We start from the raw sequence: 22,211 nt of genomic DNA, 5'->3' as shown, positions 1-22,211 counted from the left end.
GTAATCAGCAACAGCTGACAATCAGCAACCCAGAAATGGCCAAAAGTGTATTAGATCTATATGAGCCAAAAAAAAGGCCCCAGTGAGCCTGCTATGGAGGCTAGGTACAACGTACAGGCCAGTCCAGGAGCCCAGATTTTTAAAAACTTGTACACGTGTATATAACTTACCTGAAGTCAAAATAAATGTACATAATAAAGTTTGTTCAGAACTCATCATGAGTTTCATTGCTCATTTAACTACAAGTACATTTTGTATTACAATTCGAAACTATCTATAATTCTTAAATAGATCTAGCTCTGTTTGCATAGTTGATAACATCTGCCTAACTTTCTGTCTGGTGTCAGGAACATAGACAAAATTTCAATGTCCACATATTGGATTCAATATACAAGGTGTTGTGTTACGTGTATGTATGACTTACAAATGTTGTAATAATTAGGCACAAACATTGGTTGGCAAGAGTGTATATAGGATAGCAAAAACAACATTTGTTACTTCTACTACCTATCTGTACAAGTTGTATACCTGTTCACAGAACTGCTCCAAAGGCACCTGGGCCAATGTTTCATACTCCTGCTTAGGCTATTACTGATTTGATCATTTGGGCACCCTAATACTGATGCAAACATTTTGATAAAGTTAGATCTGGCCAATAAATGGACCCAGAGTTAAGTCCTTTGTTGGAATTCTTAAACATAAATCTGAATGAGTGCTAAAGAATGCCTACACTTAACATTCGATAAAGTTATAACATGTGGAAAATATTACCGCTCATTAGAATATATAGCTGACAATATATCTAAGCTGCCTGTAAAGCATAAGGTCTCATTGATGTATTACTCCGCGAGTGGACACCCTAAAAGAGATCCGAGCCAAAAACTGAACGGCTGTATAGACGCATGTTTTTAGCGGTGAGAAATTCCCTTTTAGCCAGCGGAACTGATATCAAAAGTTAGATTGGTGAAGTTTTGTTTCTAACTGAAGAAATAAGCAGGTAAAGTTTGGCAGCCGCGCGCTAGATCGGAGGTACACAGTCGTGGGTTCTGAGTGGTGCGGTTGTACAATAGCAGCGAAAAAGTGCCTTTTGTGGGGATTGACTAATCGTAGTTTGTAATTGCTATAAAAAAAGTTTCTACGTATAGTTTACATTGGCAATTTTTTCCTTCGATATAGGGTAAATGTGCTCGACAAAGAATGAAAAATCTGCTGAAATTTCACGTAGCTTCATTATGAGCGCGCCCATTTAAACCACGAATTATAACATAGAAGTCTATGGGAAGAAGAAACTCATCAATGAGACCTTAAATAAAAATGAAAAATATTCATAAAAAATCAAGGAATAGCACTGGAGCAAAAATTTGAAAAGGGTTTATAACCGGGCGCCACCCCGCATTTTTTGGCTGCAGATTACGCCGTGTACCTATTTCCGTTACCATGGTAACGGACGGGTCTACATTTCCAAGGGGCGGTACTATTGTTATTTTTCTTGTATCACACTCTACTGGATATAGAAGCCATTTGAAAGAGGACTAAGGTTCTAAAGCTATCTTTCTTGAGGCAAACTACATCCAAGTTATTTTTTGCAATCGCCGCCTTCTCTCGAACGCCCCTCCAACCCCCCCCCCCCAAACCCCGGGCTAGGCGACACCTATTAAAGGCCAATCAGAAAGGCTCAGTTCGGCTTGCCCGCCTCTGGTATAAGGGAGCTTGAAACGCAGCTAACATTAATTTCTAGTCGTTAAGCTCTGTTTTGACTTTATGAGCTATAGTACCTTCACCCGATCCTCTATAGAACCGTTTATTTTACGTAGAAAGATCCGGATGAATCTCGTCGTGCCTGTCGTGCTGATATCCCTTACACGACTATTCTCTGAGATATATTCCAATTAAACAAAGACAAAGTCACAAAGAGAACACTACTCAGTCAAACTCATACACAGACTGATCTAATGAGTCTTTGCGACACGTCAAAAGCGTCAGTCTCGACGCCTTTGCACTTTGGCCTTTGTCCGCCGCTAGGTGGCGCTTTCATGCCTATCATGATCTCGTACTTAATTACCTCCCAGAGGCTAATTCATTAACGTAAGACACCCAAACTTTCAGAGATGATGAAGAAAAGGACATTCTTTCTTTTGATAGATTTTTTCAATAATACATTAAACTTAAGGTCTCATTGATGTATTACTCCGCGAGTGGACACCCTAAAAGAGATCCGAGCCAAAAACTGAACGGCTGTATAGACGCATGTTTTTAGCGGTGAGAAATTCCCTTTTAGCCAGCGGAACTGATATCAAAAGTTAGATTGGTGAAGTTTTGTTTCTAACTGAAGAAATAAGCAGGTAAAGTTTGGCAGCCGCGCGCTAGATCGGAGGTACACAGTCGTGGGTTCTGAGTGGTGCGGTTGTACAATAGCAGCGAAAAAGTGCCTTTTGTGGGGATTGACTAATCGTAGTTTGTAATTGCTATAAAAAAAGTTTCTACGTATAGTTTACATTGGCAATTTTTTCCCACGATATAGGGTAAATGTGCTCGACAAAGAATGAAAAATCTGCTGAAATTTCACGTAGCTTCATTATGAGCGCGCCCATTTAAACCACGAATTATAACATAGAAGTCTATGGGAAGAAGAAACTCATCAATGAGACCATAAACCACTTTTCCCAAAATATTGTCTTTCTATTTGCTGTCTGAAAAGCAGCTATAAGTAACTAATATTGATGAATAAATATACCCCCCCCCACCCCAAATTAAAACTTCATTTTTGGAGTGCTGGAACAGTGACATTTAGTCTCTAGTTACTTGCTTTTCTACTTTGAGTTGACACCCCAGTCATATGACATGTGGCTGACTTTGTACTTTGTGCTAGCCAACAGTTCTGACAGCTGTGATTTCTTCTCTCCTGCTGACATGTGATCGTGGACCCACTGAAGTACCTATAGAAACAGTGTTCATGGATTAATTCAATGTAAACATCACGGAAAGAGGCAAAGTAACACACTTGAGACCAGCTGAAATTGCCATAAAAGACTTTTATGATTAAGGCCCCCTTTCTACTAGGCCTGTGAGTGTGAGCAATTGTACAGTGACCAATATGACATTTGCATAAACCTTAATTGGAATAAAATGTCAGATTTAAAAGCAAGATATCAAAGTCAACAAAGCGCGAAATGATTTGTTCTTAATCTTTGAAAATTGTTGAGCTATCTCTCAAATGTTTGATTGCTTGGTGGTTGCTCAAACCTCACAGCCTGTATAGTGGAAAGGGGTGTAAGCATGTGTTGTCCCTTCATTTCCCACCTCTTTGTTTTGGGCTCCAAAGTCCACTTTGTACCACTTGAAGATTTTGCTGAGCATGACTTCCCTTTTCTTCATATCTACCTGCATCCCATCATCTCCCTCCAAGAAACCCTCCGCTGCAATTTTCAACTGTTTCTCAACTTCCTGAGGAGAAGAAAACTATGAGTTATTACAGATATCATATCAGATCATAACAGTTTCATAACAGATCATGGGACTGATGCTACAGAAATAAAACTCTGACTGAATGAAAAACAAAACATTAACACAATACTTTTCTTTTAATGAGAAAGTATGCTGAAGAGTCAAATTTATGCAAAAATGATTATGGTAAAAAAATCATTCCTCTGTATCTCGTTGTGGAAAGTAACCCTAGAATGGATTTGCACTGTCTGGTACTTTTTTTTAACTTGACACCCAGAAGTAATCATGATGCTATTCAAATTCATTTTGTTCATAAAGATGTTACTGATGCAGCTTTCTAGGTCAATGGCTTGTGTAGGCAAAGACATAAACCCTGACCTGAGCAGAGTAAGTTTTGATGGGAGGACAGCTCTTAGCTCCGCACACGAGTGCAAAATGAATGAGTGGCTCCGGCTCCTCCAGCGCTACAGGCAGCCGGGGGTCGTCCTGGCCAAATGGTCGGAACAGCTGTCCAATCCCCTTCCTGTTGCCACGGAGGACACCATTCTCTATGTCTTGTAGAGAGTAGATGTGACCACCAATAATGTAGCTCACTACATTGAAGAACTGTTGGGGTACAGAATATCAACAGTTACAATGTTCTACACCTGCAAGTTGAAAGGGGTATGTACATGATATTTAATCAGTAATGTGGAAATGAGTGGAAATTTAAAAAAATATTGATTAAAGGAAATATGTAGCATTTCTTACTTATCAATTTTTGATATTTACCTTTGCCAGAATGGCTAAGGTTATGTTTTAGGCTTGTGAGTCTGTGTGTCTGTCTGTCTGTGTGTTAACAGTATAACTCAAGAAGCCTTTGATGGATCCCAATAATATTTGGTAGGTGGGTAGGGGTCGGGAAAACGAAGGTCAAGTTCGATAATGGGCCCCCTAGCGGCTTGCTAAGGTACTGCAGCAAAACCTCAATTTTTTTTATCTCGTGTTCTGGACCTGCTGTGGTTATGATTTTTGTGTGGTAGATAGCCCTTCGTGCTGAGAGTAAGTGCTTTAAGTTTGGACCCCCTAGCGGCTTGTTTGGAACTGCAGTCGCCGATTTCCTTTCAAACTTTGGACGAGAATAACTCGAGAACGTGTTGATGGATTGTCATGGTTTTTGGTATGTAGATAGCCCAAGTAACAATGTACACAATGGAATACCAATTATGCAAATCAGCAACTAATTTGCATAATTAATGAGGAAAGTTTATAAATCCACTGCATTTCATGATAGGACTTTCAAACTTGTCACATATATAGATGAGGAAGAGAGAAATATCAATGCATATTAATTATGCAAATGACGGCCTCATTTGCATAATTAATGAGAAAATATAAACGTGTTGATGGATCGTCATGGTTTTTGGTATGTAGATAGCCAAAGGGAAGACTTACATGATGGAATTATAATTATGCAAATCGACTGCTAATTTGCATAATTAATGAGAAAAGTTTGTAAATCCACTGCATTCCTTATAGGACTTTCAAACTTGTCACATTTTTAGCTAAGAAAGAAGGAAATATCAATACACATTTATTATGCAAATGATGCTTGATACAATTTAATATTATTATGTAAATCTAATCTGCATAGGGATCTAATTTGCATAAGCAATGGCGAAATGTTATGAACCAACTCCAGGCATATAAAATAAAATGTAATGAGTAACACATTTATGTCTACAGACATCATTCTACATAACAAACCTGGTTTATTTGGCAAAGGTATGTTTTACATATGGAAAGGAAGTGTTTACAGATGAGATATCTATGGTTCAATTATAAGATTACATTCTGCCTGAATGTGTTGGGATCACACTGTATATAGCAAATCATATATATATACATGCTTCACAATAATGTAAGATTAACAATGTATCTTTCTCAATAATACAAATCCTCACCTTGTATCTCTGCCATAAGTTGGTGGGAGGTCCCACCTTGACATAGGCATGGATGACCAGTGCATTGTAGATATTGATGAAGAAGGCCAGTTTCTCCTCCCTGCTCAAGTCTGTCACATTGACCCTCTGTAGCTGTGCTGTCAGAGTCACATAGTCCTCAAACTCAGGACTCTCTCCTATACCCTTGTAGTCTACTTTCTGTGAGTGAAGATTGAGAGGAAATACTTTTTTAACATTACAGTACAAAACGTTTGAAAAGATTGCTCAGGACTGACAAAATTGAGTCTAAGTGGCCAGGTGTTCCATATGTAGAGGTGGTCACTTGTAGAGGATATCTGTATCTGTATCTGTATCTGTATCTGTATCTGTATCTGTTTCTGTATCTGTATCTGTATCTGAATCTATAAAGCTGGTATAACTGCCCTTCAGCATAACACACCAGGATGGACTGTAGCAGCATCAGGAACTTTGTAAAAGGAGGTGATACTAAATATGATGATAATACAGGTAGTATTAAAATTGCAACCTGATAAATGTCTACATGTCTATACATTGTTTTCAGTAGAATTTATTTAATGCTTGTATTTAGATGTAAGTCCTACTGTCTTGTCCCCAATATTCTTTTACAACACACTGTGAGTTAATTTGTCTTCAAAGTTAGAACATAAACAACAGGATAAACCTTGCTGAGGGTTACACAAACATCAGACCTTGCCATCCTTTGATAGATGCTTGGAGTAAATCTTCAGGATGAGTTTTCTGATCACTTCACTCAGTTCACCAGCTGAAGATGAAGAAACAAAATTCATTTGAGAAGACTGGTATAACATTTGATTATCATTCCAAAACCACTTTCTTTAAGTGACAAAAAAATAATAAAACCTGCTATGTATAGTTACAGATTCTAGCTAAGACGACATGCAGCTCTAGCTATGAAGACATGCAGTATTAAAGGCTTGTAGGTTTGCAGACATTCTGCTTTGTCTTGTGTTGTGCACCTAGAATTGTTTCTGTGGATGTAAATCTTTATGTTAGGTTCACTCGTGCACATATTCCCTAAAATGAATTTTAAGCTTATGCATTTACATATGATGGTTATACTTATAGGAAGAACACCCATTCTGATTCGTGTCTGGGGTGAGACTGGAGCTATGTTTGGGGTACCCGGAATGAGGAATAACACGACGTGAAGTTCCTCAAAACACGACAATCCACACGAAACGTGCCAATTCTCAGACGCCGCTATCTTTGCACGCGTACGGACTTAGTGCGGCATGAGTAACCACACGCGTGTAAAGATAGCGGAGCTTGAAGAATAGCACGTTTCGTGCCGATTGACGAGTTTTGAGCAACTTCACGCAAACTCCGAACGTGTGCATTACCTCGCTCCGTGCTGACTTCGCACGCTTGTGCACAGAACGGACACGCATTTTCGTGGGCGCAAAAACGACGGGAATAGCGGCGGACATTGCGCGACCGAGGTACCTCGCGGTTAAAGTAGTCAACAGACACGTGCATGACCTCAAAGCAACCCGAATTGGCACGTAATCCATGTACACAAGAAGCGGAAAGCGGTGGCGTAAAACGGACCGCTTGATACGATAAGTGACGTGGCGCAAACGTCAGACTTGAAATGCGTAAATTTCCTTTAAAAAACAGGAGTTTACATCGGTAGATTTTGGAACATCTGCCGCTATTTTGCAACGCACAATGCTTTGCGAGGTTGGGCGTGCAATCCCTCACTATAACCGAAAGTCGCACGACGTACGACGTACGTTTCCTCATTACAGAGCCCAGGATTTGCACAGCGTAAACAACACATTTCGTGTAAACAAACATTTTTGACGCAGCGATACCAAGCTAGTAGCAATGATTACTTGTTTACAAAGAACTTGCAACGAAAACTGATGATCTAGTTTGGTACTTTGGAGGAGCGTGTAGTAAACTTACAAACGATACGAGAAAATGCTCCACCGACACCGTAACATTTTCTACTACAGTCAAACCTGCCCAAGACGACCACCCAGGGGACCGGGAAAAAACGGTCGATTTGGACAAGTGGTCGCTGAGAAGAGTATCGACTCAAAACATGCCCGATGCAAAGTATAAATGGTTTCCGTTCTGTTTAATGCCAAATAGCAAGCACACTGCACGCACGCAAAGAAGCGAGGTCTTTAATGTCAAATACAACACGCACACTGTAAACTGTAAATTTAACCCCAAAATCCGACGCAAACTAGCCGATTTTGGCACAAAATCGCGCTAGTTATCATAAAAAATCGATGAAAACCTCAATTTTGAAAATGATGCGGTCGTTATGGGTCCAAATTTGGGCCGGTCGCGGTCGCGTTGGCCAGGTGGTCGTTGAGAAAAGGTCGCTTGATGCTTACGTCAATGGGAAAATAAATCGGGACCGAGAAAAAGCGGTCGAAATGGCCAGGTGGTCGCTGAGAAGAGGTGGTCGCTCGGGCAGGTTTGACTGTATATCTAACAAAGGAGGTTTTAACCTCCTTGATCTAAACAATCTATTTACGGCGTACGTAGCTGAAAATAAATGACAAACATTACAAAACAGAATTCATACCTTGTACTATGTGTAACTAAACCACAGCTTCCCAAAGGCTGACTCGAAACAAGTAGTGACGCGGGATGTAAATAAACGACCCGACTGTAAACACGGTTGTTGTTTGAATGATGCGGCTAAACAAAATATGCACGCATGCGCGCTGCTTACCAACGTGTTACCTAGGCAACCAACAAGCGCAAAGCATTTCGGTCTGGGCGATACTATCTATTTTGAGGGGTGTCAGGTATACTATAATACATGTAATAATGAATTTTATTAGTATCGCCAAGGTTTTTTTTAACCACTTTGGTATCGCATTGTGGCAAGATTGATGGACAGATTTCATCATAATCCCTGATAAAAGAAAATATGTCATTGCTGTCATTCCACACAAAAGTTAGTGTGATGTTTATATTTTGCAAATAAAAAAAAAACTATGATTGAAATAAACAATGGATGATCCCAAGTTCGCCACTGTACCGTAACTTCACCATGCCACTTTGTGTTTACTTCATTTCTAAGGTGAAAACTTCGATGAGCAACTTGCAGTTCATTAGATTGTTGACTTATTGATCGAGCGTACGCAGCATTTCGGTAGTTCGATTTTACAAGATAATCTCCAAGGAGATACTACGGTAGCATAAGATAGTATCAAAAGCTAGCAGAGGAGTGAAGTAGGCCTAGGACTCAGGAGTGTTTATGCGACCTGCTTGGAGGTTATTTCCAAAATACAGAATTGACTAAATGGAGACATAAAATGGTAAGGTCTTGTTACATTTTCTGTAAATAATCTGACGAACCAAGTCAATAGATACAGTGTAATGTGGTAAGTTGTAACTTATGTCAATAACACTATTGGGTTACATGTCTTGGGAGAAACGACAGATTATAACCTTCTGTTGGCTGCAACGTCGGGGGTAAATGTTGGCAAGTAAAATACAACGATAACTACCGTTTTCATTTCACACCCAGTCAAGAAAACTCCCTAATATAGGAACAAGCATGATAGATACAAAATCTTAGCGGAAGGTGTCGGGAAATTCAGATGAAATTTTAATAGTTTCTTAACATAGGCTCTGGCCAAGCGATCGTAACAAAAAGATACGTAATATGTAGTTCTCTCCATCTGGCCGTTGTGTGACTTCACATAAGAGCCTTGGCGAATTCTTTGGGGATTTTTCCGAACTACCACTTCAATCCGCGAGACTCCCTTGGACGAGTAACATTTTTTTAAACATTGTAAAATACTCCATTTCAGAATTTATTTACGGTTGGTTTGATACAATTATTACCTCCCCGTCTGTTTGGTAAAGATGTTTCATTTCATATCTATCTATAATTTTATATACAGCTTATATACGAATACTCGACTTAATTGTTAAGATGTCGGTCGTGTTATGGCAAAAAGAGAACCTACCGAATGTGTAGTTTGGATGGGTGGAGACAATTTCACCGCGTCGATCAATTTGAGTGACATATCCTGCACGAAACATTTTCTTTATCATTGGTTTATTATTGGTGTTGTTAGCAGCTTATAATACAGAGTGATGGAAATCATTCTACATTATGTATAATGTCTTGAATATACACATCTCATTTTGAATGAACTCCGAACGATGCGTTCTATCTCCAACATGTTCATGTCAGGGGAGACATGATCGGAGAATTCGGAAAGGACTTAACATTCATGATCCATTTGTTTTCAAACATGTCTCAATTTTCAGATTTGTGTCAATTTACTTATGAATTTCTATTAAATCATCAACGTACCGTGTTGCCGACGAGTGATGAACACCATTGTATAATGTATCGAGTATTTGCATCGGCAACGTTCTCCATGGCATGCAAATCAATGTCTATCTGGCTGATTCTAATGAAGCACGATGTGTTCTATTTCCAACTTGTTCCTGTCAGTGGAGACACGATCAGAGAATTTGTAAAGGACTTTACGTTCATGATCCATTTGCTTTCAAATATGTCTCATTTCAAATGTATCAGTTTATTTCTATATATTAAATTATCAACGTACCGTGTTTCCGACGTTTGAAATAGCGGCCCGGCTGGAAGTAGTTGCTGACGAATTATGACCATGGTATACACTTACCTTTGATGCTTCAAAAGTAACGATACTAGTATGTCGTGACGTACTGTACGTACATGTACTAGTATATGTACATGTGTTATTGATTTAAAAAAACGCCTAGAATAGTTTTTAGACGTGTCAAAAAATACATGTGATACGTACTAAGTAATGTTAATTTACGCAAAGAGCCAGCAAGAAATGAAAACAAATTCTTTTAAAAATTTTAAAATATGTAATTTTGAACCAAGGAGCTTTTCTTGAACACAAACTCAACACAAATCTACCCAAGGCAATTTTCCCATTGTTTTAGTTTCAAGCTGTTGTTTCTAAGTAAAGGTGTTCTATTGTTATACTGACACGCAGCTTTCATGGGTGGTTGTTTTTTTTTTCTTTGGGCGGTTATCTTTATATTTTACCGTTATGTATCTTGTTAATTCCGTACTTCGTATATACTAGTAAATGTAATTTGGAATGGATCCAATGTTATCGTTAGAAAGGAAACAATGTGAAAGGAATTATGATAAGGTTCCTACCACCAAATTAAATGAAGAGGTAAAAAAGTCCCAATTTTAAAGAAAAACAGTTTGAATCTCCTTATGCGAAGTTGAAAAACGGAAAGAAGCAACCATTTATTTGCAAGAAAAGACGTTTGGTTTTTCTTCTTGTTCCTCAAATGTCATTTATTGAAGGGTAAGTCAAGACGCAACTTGTGTTAGTAAAACCAAGCTCCTTGGTAAAACCGTTGTTCTGAACACAGTTAATAGAGGGTAAGTTTCAATCTTCATGCAAACCAGAACAGAAATGTTTCATCAGAACAAGAAGTTGAAAGAGATCAACATACAAGTAAAACGGCGTGAGAAACTCTTCCTCTGACCAAGGAGGTTGTTTTTTTAACCTCCTTGCTCCGACTTGTTCCGACAGTTCACACCGATCTACTTACATATAACAAAAGGTAAGTTGATAGGTGATAATGATGAATGAATGAAGACGTCTATAGTGTAGTGTATTTCACGACTCGACGGTCAGACTGTACTGTCGGCTTTAACAAACGTTAGCGCTGATGTGTTGCAGGACATTTTGAACAATAGAGTGTGCACCAGAGTCCGGGACGTGACGTTCTAGACACAGATGTGTATTACAATCTTTGGCTTTTGTCTGTTTCGTGACAAAATAAAAGAAACCAACATTTACCCCCCCCCCCCCGCGTTTGCCGTAAAAAATATTTGGCAATATTATTATACACAAGCTTCAGGGATTGGTGTTCTTCTTCTTGTGAAGGAGCGATATTACAATCTATATACTATAAAAGTACTATGTAATTCAATATTGTTACTTAAGAAAATTTATTGTATAAACTACTCTATATACTAGTTGAAACCGGAAGGTTAGGATAAACGAACGTAGTGTTAGGATTAACAAAATATCGTCAACAGAACTGAACGACACACACACACACGCACACATGTAGAACTGAACGACACACACAGACACATACACACAGTTCAGAACAACACAACTGCTGGCAGACTGTTCTTCCTGTCCTTCGACCAAGGAGGCTATACTTGTAATTAACCTCCTGCTCCGACACTTCAAACCACTGATATCGATGAAGCTTCGATATACTGTACCTGCGTATTGGAGAGAAAACAAACAGAAACTCATTATCCATTCCAAGGGATTTGCCAACATCTTAAAAAACGGTAGGGTTTTACATGTAGGTTGAAATAAAATGAAATGAAATAACACTATATATAGCTGAGCGTAGATTTAATTTGTCAGAGGAATCTAGCCGTCTGATCAAACCACACTTCCCAGTGTTTTCCTTCTTTTAACCAAGGAGGTTAGAATTTAACCTCCATTGTTTTGATAAAACTTCGTAGCTCATTTCCATAGCCGGACCACAATGTTATATCCAGTAAGAATTACCTTGTAACATGTGTTTATCGCTGAAATTGTCTGCGATTGCTGAATGAGATTAGATACAAGCTCCACATATTTTGTTAGTGTTATTTCGTGCACCGTAACCGTGAGAATTCCTAGTTTAACAAGTCTGCTACATTCAAGTTTTCCCGCACAGCCCGCGGCCGCCTTTGGTCATGCCGCCTCGGGCTCATGACAAAGCGGTGGCGCCATGGTGTCTGGGAAGGACCATACTCGCATGTTGTGGAAACATACATATGGCATTGTCCTCTACAGCACAATACAAATTCGTCTCAAATTATCAATTCTATCAATCAGCGTCTGAAAGACATTTATTTTCAAACTTTTCTGAGAGAGCTCAACAATGATAACAAAGGTGGATCCGCTAAAAACAAATTGAGGTCTTACAGACTGTTCAAGTCCACCTATAATGTGGAACAATACCTGGATATTGACAATATTCGGCACAGGACGGCCGTCACAAAACTACGAGTCAGTTGCCACAAACTACACATCGAAACCGGAAGACATAATCGCACCTTTCTAGAACAACGAATATGTAGATACAGTACTGCAATCTAGATAAGATAGAAGATGAACATCATTTTGTAGTAGAATGTAGTTTGTACAAGAAAGAGAGAGCTGAACTCTACAGACTAATAGAATCCATGTTCCCCCACTTCATACGACTAAGTAATATAGACAAATTTATATTCCTTATGAATCTAGACAAACCTTTACTTATAAAGCATATCTGTTCTTACATTTTCAATATCACAAAGAAACGAGAAGAAGCCGAATGTACGCAGTAGAATACGATTCTTGAGTTACTAGACTCATTGTATCATTATATCATGTTGTATCATTTATTGCGACCTGTACTGAACCCAGTGGGTATGAATGTACAATAAAGGTCTTCATTCATTATTTGTACACTGTAGTTTGAAAATATCTGGATAAACTAACACTGACATATATAGCCACAAAACGTGACTTTCCGTGTTAAGTTTCGCAAACAACAGTTTATCTACCGAGTTTAACGGGATAAAGTCAATAAAGAGATGCTTTGTCAGAAATTGTGTTTCATTACTCTTTCCGACTTTGAGTCGTCTTTCCTCCTTGTAAGCAAAAACGAAGCTGGTCACTGAACATTGACGAAGAAAATCATGATATCTCGTGAGCACACCAAAGCACGCCATTTTCCGGCGACGTACACCGAGAAGAACCGTCACAAAATACTCCAGGATTACCGATTGTAAACAAGACATCTCCGTACTACACGATAAATGTCGCTTGCCCAATGATACAAACATGTACTTCATTTTTATTATTGGACTTAAATAACAGCTTTACGATCGTAATCATGTTTACAATTTCATACTTAGGGTCTACATTTTAAAACACATGTGCGCCTCAATTAAAAGGTTTTGATATCGAAAACACTGTATAGTAAATGCTAGTACTGTAGTATACGGTACGGTACGCACAAGTCTGGCAGAACAATTCAGGTAAACTCGGCCAAAACTGCGACAGCACAGTACACTTGCAGTCAGCAGAAATGGCGGCGTTTTTGAATGAAGATCTGTGAATGAAGATTTTATTTGAGATCGAAATGTGTTGAATGAACCATAATATACGCAGTACATGTACTAAGCTGTAGTTACCTAGGAGTTGTAACAATCGCACATATCAAAGCCACTTGTAATAAAATTCATTATTTACATGGCGTCACCTTTGTTTACAGAAGTGAACCACACTGGGCACTACGAGTCTGGTAGAATTTTCCTTAATGATATAAGACGTTTTACACACGATTACATGCTACAAAATCTTTGACTACTGTCAATGTACTACTAAAATCGAGTACCGGTAAACTACTGGCCATGGCACTTGAATTAACGGAAAGAAAATGTGCAAACAACTGCGATAATTTTACATAAAACAAAATGGCGGTGATCTTTGTTTATAGTTTCACGCAATGATAACATTTACCGGCGTGCCTTCTCCGCCATGGCTTGGATACTTGTCCACTTGGTCAAATACGCCTTGCAGCCACTTGGTATGCAAAAGCTTGAGTAGAGTCAGTTTCAAGTCAAGTCCATTTTACCTCCGCAAGAAATGAGTGCCTAGTCTTCACTCAGCGCGGGAAAATATAGCCATGTTTGCCCGGCCACGGCTACGTGCGGGCACCGCTGAAATTGAAGAAACGCACGTAATGGGGCCGGATTGAGACCCTAGTCTTCACCCGGGGCGGGAAAATATAGCAGTGTATGTCCAGCCACGGCTACGTGCGGACATCTCTAAAATTGAAGAACTGACTGCCGAGTCTACCGGGGCGGGAAAATACAGCAGTGTATGTCCGGCCACGGCTACGTGCGGACACCGCTAAAATTGAAGAAGCGCACGTAATGGGGCCGGATTTAGCGCCGAGTCCACCGGGACGGGAAAATGTAGCCGTGAATGCCCGGCCACGGCTACGTGCGGACACCGCTAAAATTGAAGAAGCGCACGTAATGGGGCCGGACTGACTGCGGGAAAATATAGCAGTGTATGCCGGCCGTGCGGACATCGCTAAAATTGAAGAAGTGCACGTAATGGGCCTTTACCTGGGACGAGCGTGCAAAGATAGCGGCACGAGAGCATTGGCACGTTTCGTGTTGACCCTCGTGTGAAGAGAAACTTCACGTCGTGTTATTCCTCATATCACGGTCCCCCTATATACCTGGAGACTGAGATGAGGTCATTTGGGTCTCTCTCCCTTAATCGGGTCTAATTCACAGCACATCTCACAATATGGTCACGGGCTAGCTGGCCACACATGACCTACCACTACACATATATCAGGTAACAAGTAGCCCTTACCTGGTCTAGGTTGACACTCAGCAGTAACCCCAGCATTGAGGGCGCTCTCAGAGTCATCCTCCAGTAGTCTATAGAACAGCATCTCATCCTTGAACCTGTGGTCATCTGTGACATGGTGTCCAAACCCTTCCATCACCAGCTTCTGCCCCATGTCAACAGCTTCCTCCCTTCCTGAAAACACACCTCTCATCACTTTCAAGATTTACAATCACTTGAACATTGATTTGCAAATTCCATCCTGATTAACCACCATTTTAACATGACTTAATTTGAGGCTTGTTATTTCTATATCATAATTTGTTTTGGTTTTGTACCAAAATGCAATTTTTTCATATTTCTTGTATACTTGACTTCATTTGATGTTGATAGCTGATGTCTGTTTTTTTCCCCAAGGGTACATTGAAAGCTGCCACTGGACAATATGTTTCTCCTGGTGAAATAAAACCTGAGGTACATGTATATGGAATAACTATGGAATGACAGGATACTAGTACAACATCTGCACAGGTACAACCCAGCAACTTTCAGAACATAATGCACACACTCAGAAAGAATTTGATTTCCAGATTACCTAATCCTTTCTTCTTGACTAACCAGTCCACAAACTCTCTGCCCACAAAACAGTTCTTGTATGTCCTGAGGTTGTACATCCTGTCCTTGATGAGTCCGGATCCCTTCAGCTCCTGTACAAGCATGGCGTACTCATCCGGCTCACAGTGGAACCCTACAGCAGCTGGGGTGGAACACAAGGCAGCACAATGGTACACACTGCAGAATTTGTATACAGTCAAAGCTGCCAGGAAGAAAACTTGGGACCAATAAAATCAGTGATGTATGGCTGTGTCAACAGTTAAAAATTATCTTAGGGACCCACAAAAAGGGGTCATACATGTATATACTCTTGAAGCAGTGGTTGGTGGAAATATGGTGACCATTTTCCTCAGAGATATGAGAAAAAGGTCACCTGTTTGTGTTACCCTCGTTCTGTCCACTTTAGATGATGTTTAGGGAGCCCAGAGGTGACACAAGAGCGACTAGGAGACTGGAGTTGAAACGACGTGAATTGATGTTTATTCCTTTTCCCGGCTACTCCCCCGACGCATGCGCGTCGGCCCGGACTATCCCATTATCCATAAAGGGGGTTATTTCTACATGGCAACACTCTCCCCTCTTTTAAAGTCGTCTCGGAACAATAACAATAACAATAAGAAACTATTAATGAACACATATATATGGTTGTTTAGTACTATGAAAAATAAAGGATATATTCTATTCTATTCTCCTTTGCGTTAGCCTCTTTTTTTTTTTTTTTTCTTTAGCTTTGGCACCGATAACATCTTTAACCTTGGCACTGATAACACCTTTAACTTTGGCACAGATAGCATCTTCAATAAACTGGCTTCACTGCTACTAACAGAAGCTCCAACGTACTGACTGTTTTAGAACAGTTAACACAACATTAGGCCTGGTCTAAATTCTGAGCTGGAAGTCCTGCAGAGTCCACACAACTGGAATCCATCAGTCTCTTTGTTATCTATAAATAACCAACATACATGTCTCTCAAATATGGAATGATTTTCCACAATAACCTTGCATTTACTGTCCACAATATAATTGTCCCATGAGACTCTTCTCATTCAGCGGGTAATCCACAGGCACAGCGGCACTGGTACAGCGGGTAATCCACAAGAATAGTAATCCACTGGAATAATAATCCATAGCAGTTCACAGTCCACACGAATAACAGGTACTCCATCCCCTTAGCTGGGCGCGTACATGCGAATTATCGGTATTAACTGTCCACAGTGAAGGCACGACTGATATAATTGCCCAGGATGCCCTGCTCCCGCGTTCCACATGTTCAGTGGCCATGGTGTCCCCACAGTCCACTCTGCTGCATTTACTGTGTTCACCGTTGGTACTCTCAAGTAGCCCGGTTGGCCACCTACATCATACGTGAGAGTCTGTGGTGGTCTCCTATTTCGTCTTGGTCTGTTCTCTTCTACTTCTGCTGGGTCTGGAACATCCTCAGCACCCTGAGACACACAGGGCTGGTCCTCAGACTCAACAGAATTTCGTCTTGGTCTGTTCTCTTCTACTTCTGCTGGGTCTGGAACATCCTCAGCACCCTGAGACACACAGGGCTGGTCCTCAGACTCAACTTCAACATCAGTTTCTTCATCCCTTTCACTACCTGTACTTCCTCTCTGGTCTTCTTGTTCAGCTCCAATTTCGACTCTGTTGTCTGCAAGTTCTTCTTCCTCATTATCACTCCTCTTGTCCTCTCTTTGAGGTGTTTTCTCTTTGCTTCGTTTGTCCACTGGAACCTCTAGAGGCAGTCCGTCACACGGTAGTAGCATATTTCTATGCAACACTCTTGACCTTCCTTCTCTGCATTCTGGGCGTACCTCATACACTGGAATATCTTTCCCCTTCTGCTTCACAATGATGTGGACTTTGTCCTCCCAGTGGGAACGCAACTTGCCCGGTCCTCCTCTGTCCGTCATAGTTCGAACAAGGACCCGGTCACCACTGGACAGACTGAGACCGTGCACCCTTCTGTCGTACTGCTTCTTCCCTTTTGCACCTGTTTTCCTGGCATGCTGACTCGCAATCCTGTAGGCCTCCTGCATGCCACGTTTCCATTTCTTGGCATACTCAGGATATGATTGAACCTCATTCTCCTTGTCTTCAATCCCGAACATAAGGTCCACTGGCAGGCGGGGGTGATGTCCATACAACAGAAAGTGAGGCGAATACCCAGTGCTCTCATGTCGGGTGCAGTTGTACGCATGAACCACTTTGTTAAGAGACGCCTTCCAATCTGTTTTCTGGGATTCTGGGAGAGCACGTAACATCGCTAGCAAAGTCCGATTAAACCTCTCCACCTGACCATTTCCCTGGGGGTGATACGGAGTTGTTCTCGAGGGCGACACTCCACTCAGCTGATGTAGGCGTTGAAACAACCTATTTTCAAACTCTGCTCCCTGGTCATGGTGAATCTTGAGAGGGTACCCAAATCTAGGAATGAAGTCATTAAAGAGCTTCTCTGCCGCTGTTCTCCCTGACTTGTTCCTGGTTGCATATGCTTGAGCGAACCGTGTGAAATGGTCCACAACCACCAAAATGTACTCGTAGCCACCTTTGCTCCTTTCAAGGTGGACATAGTCAATGGACACCAGTTGTAGCGGCTCAGTGGTGATGATGTTAGTAAGTGGGGCTTTGTCTGGAATGTTTGGCTTCCGGCGCTTAATGCACTGACACTTGGAGGTACAGTATTCAACTATGTCTCTCTGCATCTTTGGCCAGTAGAACCGTTGTCTTGCCAGGCTGACAACCCTGTCTGCTCCCAGATGGCCCATTTTGTCATGTAGTTCTTGGTACACAATGTTTCTATATTCCTTCGGGAGCACTACTTGCAGTACTGGACCAGCTCTCCGGCGGAGAATGCCCTCATCATCGATCTGCAGCTTTTTCCACTCCCGCATGTATTCTCTTGTACCAATTGAGTTGTCTTGCCTCTCTCGGGTAGTGGGATTCCTCCCCCCTTCTTTCAGCTCTATCACCTTTCTAATGGCCGAGTCCCGACGTTGCGCTTCACCGATCTCCTTCTTGCTCAATGGTCCTATACTTGCACTCTTGTCTTCAGGTGGTAGACTGTCAATGTTCGTAGTGATAGCACTTATCCATGTGGCATCTCCTTGATCCACTGCCTGCATGGCCTGGGTGGTGGGACTGCGTGGTGTTCTTCAGGGCTACTCCCCGTCCGTTGGGAGGGCCCTGGACTCGTTTCCCCGGGGAGCAGCCTGACTACGGCATTCCCTGGCTTGGTGGTTGGTTCTTCCACACACGAAGCAGTGGTTGCATCTCTCTGCGCGCGCCTGCCAGCATTGGTCGCACAGCCTTCTTGGTCTTGCTGTCACCACATTGATCCCAGTACGAGTAGTATTTGTATCTGTAGTGTTTACTCTGGCAGCACTTCTCTTCTTCTCCTCTCTCTCCTGCTTGTCAATCACTGCCCTGCCCACTTTCTCCAACAGCTCAACATCCGTGGTCCCACACTTCCGGTCGAGGTGAGGCTGTATTTCCAGCCTGATTGCATCATCACTCAGGCCAGTCAGGACTGCCCGCAGGAACATGGCCTGCACAAGACCTGCGCTGTACAACTCGTCTTCTTCTTCATTAGCCTCTATAACTCGGTCCCTCAGATCCATCATTCTCATCAGGAAGTTCTGGGGAGACTCCTCGTTTGCCTGTTTCCCCATGCTCAGCTTACGATACAGGTCAGTAGCTGTACACTGTGGACACTGGGCCTTCACCACCTGCTCGACTGTCTCCAGGTCCATTTCCTTACCTTCCAGGTAAGAACGGAGGGCTGATTCTGCTGGGATGGCTCTAATCACCGCGTCTACGACCTCCTCCTCTGTATATCCCTGCTTCAGGCCACTGTTGACCTGGTACGTGAGGGACTTGAAGCTGAGGGTACCCACTTGGCCGATTATTTTGAACTCCTTCCTGCTCACATGGTGAGGTGCAGCTGGTCTAGTGTTAGTCTTCCAGTGGGTCTTCCTGACAGTGTCAACCCCTCCAGCAACTGATCGAGTGTTAGTGTTCCATAGGGTCTTTCTTACAGTGTCAATCCCCTCAGGTGACTCCAGGTGGTCCAACCTTCCTCCTAATTTCTTAACCTCTGTGCAACACCCCGTGACAACATTTGCTAGGTGAGTAGTGGCATCAACCAACTCTTTCACGGTGACTTCAACACTATTCTTATTCAGCTGGAGCCCTGGTGGCGTCTGGGAATGGAGGGGATAAGGCCCGCTTAACTGTGGAAGGTCGCTAGGTTTCGTCATATCAGACTGTCTCTTAGGCTTCACATCAGATGTTGTGGACTGTTTTGGACGTAGGAATTCTTCCACTGATCTTGTTAACTCCTCTACCGATTCCATTTTGATTCCACCTTGCGCCATTCTTCCCTTTGTATCTCTTCCCACAACAACAGTTCTTATCGGTACGGTCGCCCTCCCCACTTATTCTCGTCTCATGGAGGCGGCCATGTTTGTTGTGATACTTGAGACACTAACCTCTGACCTCTCGTCCCACGTTCCGTCGCGTCACGTGACCGTTTCGGCGGGAACTTCCGTCAGACGACCTTTCTCTCTTGCCGCTTCTCTCAAACTTCACAGGTTGTTACCGCGCCATCCGCTCCGTTTTTCCTGGAACTTTTGATCTCGGTAGAACCTCCATTTTGTTACCCTCGTTCTGTCCACTTTAGATGATGTTTAGGGAGCCCAGAGGTGACACAAGAGCGACTAGGAGACTGGAGTTGAAACGACGTGAATTGATGTTTATTCCTTTTCCCGGCTACTCCCCCGACGCATGCGCGTCGGCCCGGACTATCCCATTATCCATAAAGGGGGTTATTTCTACATGGCAACATTTGCATGGAAAATATCTTACTTTCTTAGGCTTAGGTCACATTTCCAAAGCGGGGCCCGGCCAGGATGTTTTAAGAAACGAAAAATTAAAATGTATACCTAGAAGTATACACAAATCATGCCCATGAATCTTATTTGACATTTTGTGTATTTTGATGTATTTTATATCATTATTTTTGCTCCCGAAAGCTGCCCGGCCAGGCCCTGCTTTGGAAATGTGACCTAAGCCTTAGACAACTTGTAGCTAACACAGTTGCAACTCAGAGGATATTGGAGTGCTGAAAAATAGCGCTACATCAGGTCTTAAATCACAGAGGCAAAGAAATGCTGTCATCCTCAAGCCAGTACCTCGATACTATATCAGCTGCATTGCTGAAACTTGTATTAGAAGCCTGCTCTGGGCACCTGACCATACCTTCGTCATCTTCAGCTGTGAGAGGGTCAGGTGGAACAGGAGCATCAGGTGGGGGCTCCTTCTCTTGTACATCTTTGATCAGCTCCTGAAGCTCTTCATCACTCTGGAAAATATACAATTCATTTCAGCCACTTTTCAACTGGGTCCAGTTAAAATGGGGACCGGTTTATGTAAGAACAGAAAGAAACAAACATGCCAACACCCGGGATCGAACCCGGGGCGGCGGATTGCAAATCGTGACCGCTATCGCTGTCGCTACAAAAGCTCTAGAGCCCTTGGGCAAGGACGGTAGGTGGTATTTGAACACCACTGGTACACTACTCCCCCTTTTCTTTTCAAGATTCGTCCTCGAATCTCCGAGATCGATATCTCTGTGTGGCACATCTTAGCCTGTTACTCACAGTGTGGCACATCCGGTAGCCTGTTACTCACAGTGTGGCACATCCGGTAGCCTGTTACTCACAGGGCCGGCGTGGGAACCATTATAGAAATTGAGAGGGGCAAGTAAGAACAGAAAGAAACAAACATGCCAACACCCGGGATCAAACCCGGGGTGGCGGATTACAAATCGTGACCGCTATCGTTGTCGCCACAAAAGCTCTAGAGCCCTTGGGCAAGGACTGTAAGCGGCATTTGAACACCACTGTTACAAGAGTAACATACATGTTAATAACATCTAACTTTTTAAAACACTTTCAAGCAATAACTCTTTAGACATCACTAATGTCAGTGATAACCAGACCTACCAGTTTCTGCAGCTCTTCATTGCCCCCAACATGGATGGCGTTGAAGAAGATCTGTGGGACTGTGTTCTTTCCAGTTCTCGTTCGCACCTCTTCTCGACACTATGGGTTAGATAATACAGTGTTTTTCTTACATTTTATTTTCTAACAATATGACAAACCAGTACCGTTAATACTGGTAAATGCACAGTCAATTCATGTGGACAATACTACAAAGTTTATGGGGGGTCACCGTGGGTGTGTTCCTGAAAAAAAAGGTTTGGTCTGATAAAAGGAGCAGTGAATAATCTTTTTCCAATTTTTTATTAGCTTTTTTATAGCCGTATACAAATATAAATAATTTTCTCATGTAACAAACCCTGGTATCCACATTATATCACCTTGCCTTGCAATCAGTGATAACTAAGTCCTTATGCTCTAAGTCTAAGGGGCTGGATTGGTGCATGCTGACATAATACCCATTGGTAACGACTTATTTACAGTGGCTAGATGTAAACATGTCATGGAAAGTCATTGTCACCTGAGGGTACTTATCCAGTGAGACGTCTGTGTAAGGTAGACCCAGCTGTTCCAAATAGTTTTTAGCGCGGATACAGTGTGGGCAACCCACTATAGAGTACACCAACACTCTCCCCTTCAGTTCCATGGTGTTTGATAACTCCCTGTCAGAATATATAACGCAGGTTTTGCCGAGTATAACTTGAGGCTATACTCCACTGTGTGTGATGTGCGGAAATCCGGGATTCACGGAAATGGAGCACTTAGACGGCTTTGGAATATTCCATTGTGATAAGACT

General features: G+C 42.0%; 2 protein-coding genes across 2 annotated transcripts; both read right to left on the bottom strand.

Annotated features, from left to right (window-relative positions):
• Window positions 1-2,676: 2,676 nt before the first annotated feature.
• On the bottom strand, window positions 2,677-22,196 carry LOC118410614. The gene is made up of 10 exons (XM_035812393.1): window positions 21,935-22,196; window positions 21,418-21,516; window positions 20,672-20,774; window positions 15,390-15,551; window positions 14,819-14,989; window positions 6,098-6,171; window positions 5,388-5,585; window positions 3,823-4,050; window positions 3,301-3,444; window positions 2,677-2,936 (listed from the first exon to the last, which is right to left on the bottom strand). Exons 1-10 carry the CDS (start codon window positions 22,058-22,060, stop codon window positions 2,811-2,813), a joined length of 1,431 nt encoding a protein of 476 aa, XP_035668286.1. The 5' UTR covers window positions 22,061-22,196; the 3' UTR covers window positions 2,677-2,810.
• On the bottom strand, window positions 16,099-18,545 carry LOC118410613 (uncharacterized protein K02A2.6-like). Its single transcript, XM_035812392.1, has 2 exons — window positions 16,947-18,545; window positions 16,099-16,853 (listed from the first exon to the last, which is right to left on the bottom strand). The coding sequence occupies exons 1-2, from the start codon at window positions 18,535-18,537 to the stop codon at window positions 16,579-16,581; spliced, it is 1,866 nt and encodes a 621-aa protein (XP_035668285.1). The 5' UTR covers window positions 18,538-18,545; the 3' UTR covers window positions 16,099-16,578.
• Window positions 22,197-22,211: the final 15 nt, after the last annotated feature.

Source organism: Branchiostoma floridae, chromosome 2, assembly GCF_000003815.2.
Source record: "Branchiostoma floridae strain S238N-H82 chromosome 2, Bfl_VNyyK, whole genome shotgun sequence".
Classification (NCBI taxonomy): Eukaryota; Metazoa; Chordata; class Leptocardii; order Amphioxiformes; family Branchiostomatidae; genus Branchiostoma; species Branchiostoma floridae.
Note: the sequence above shows the minus strand (reverse complement) of the source record. Positions and strands in the feature narration are given on the sequence as shown.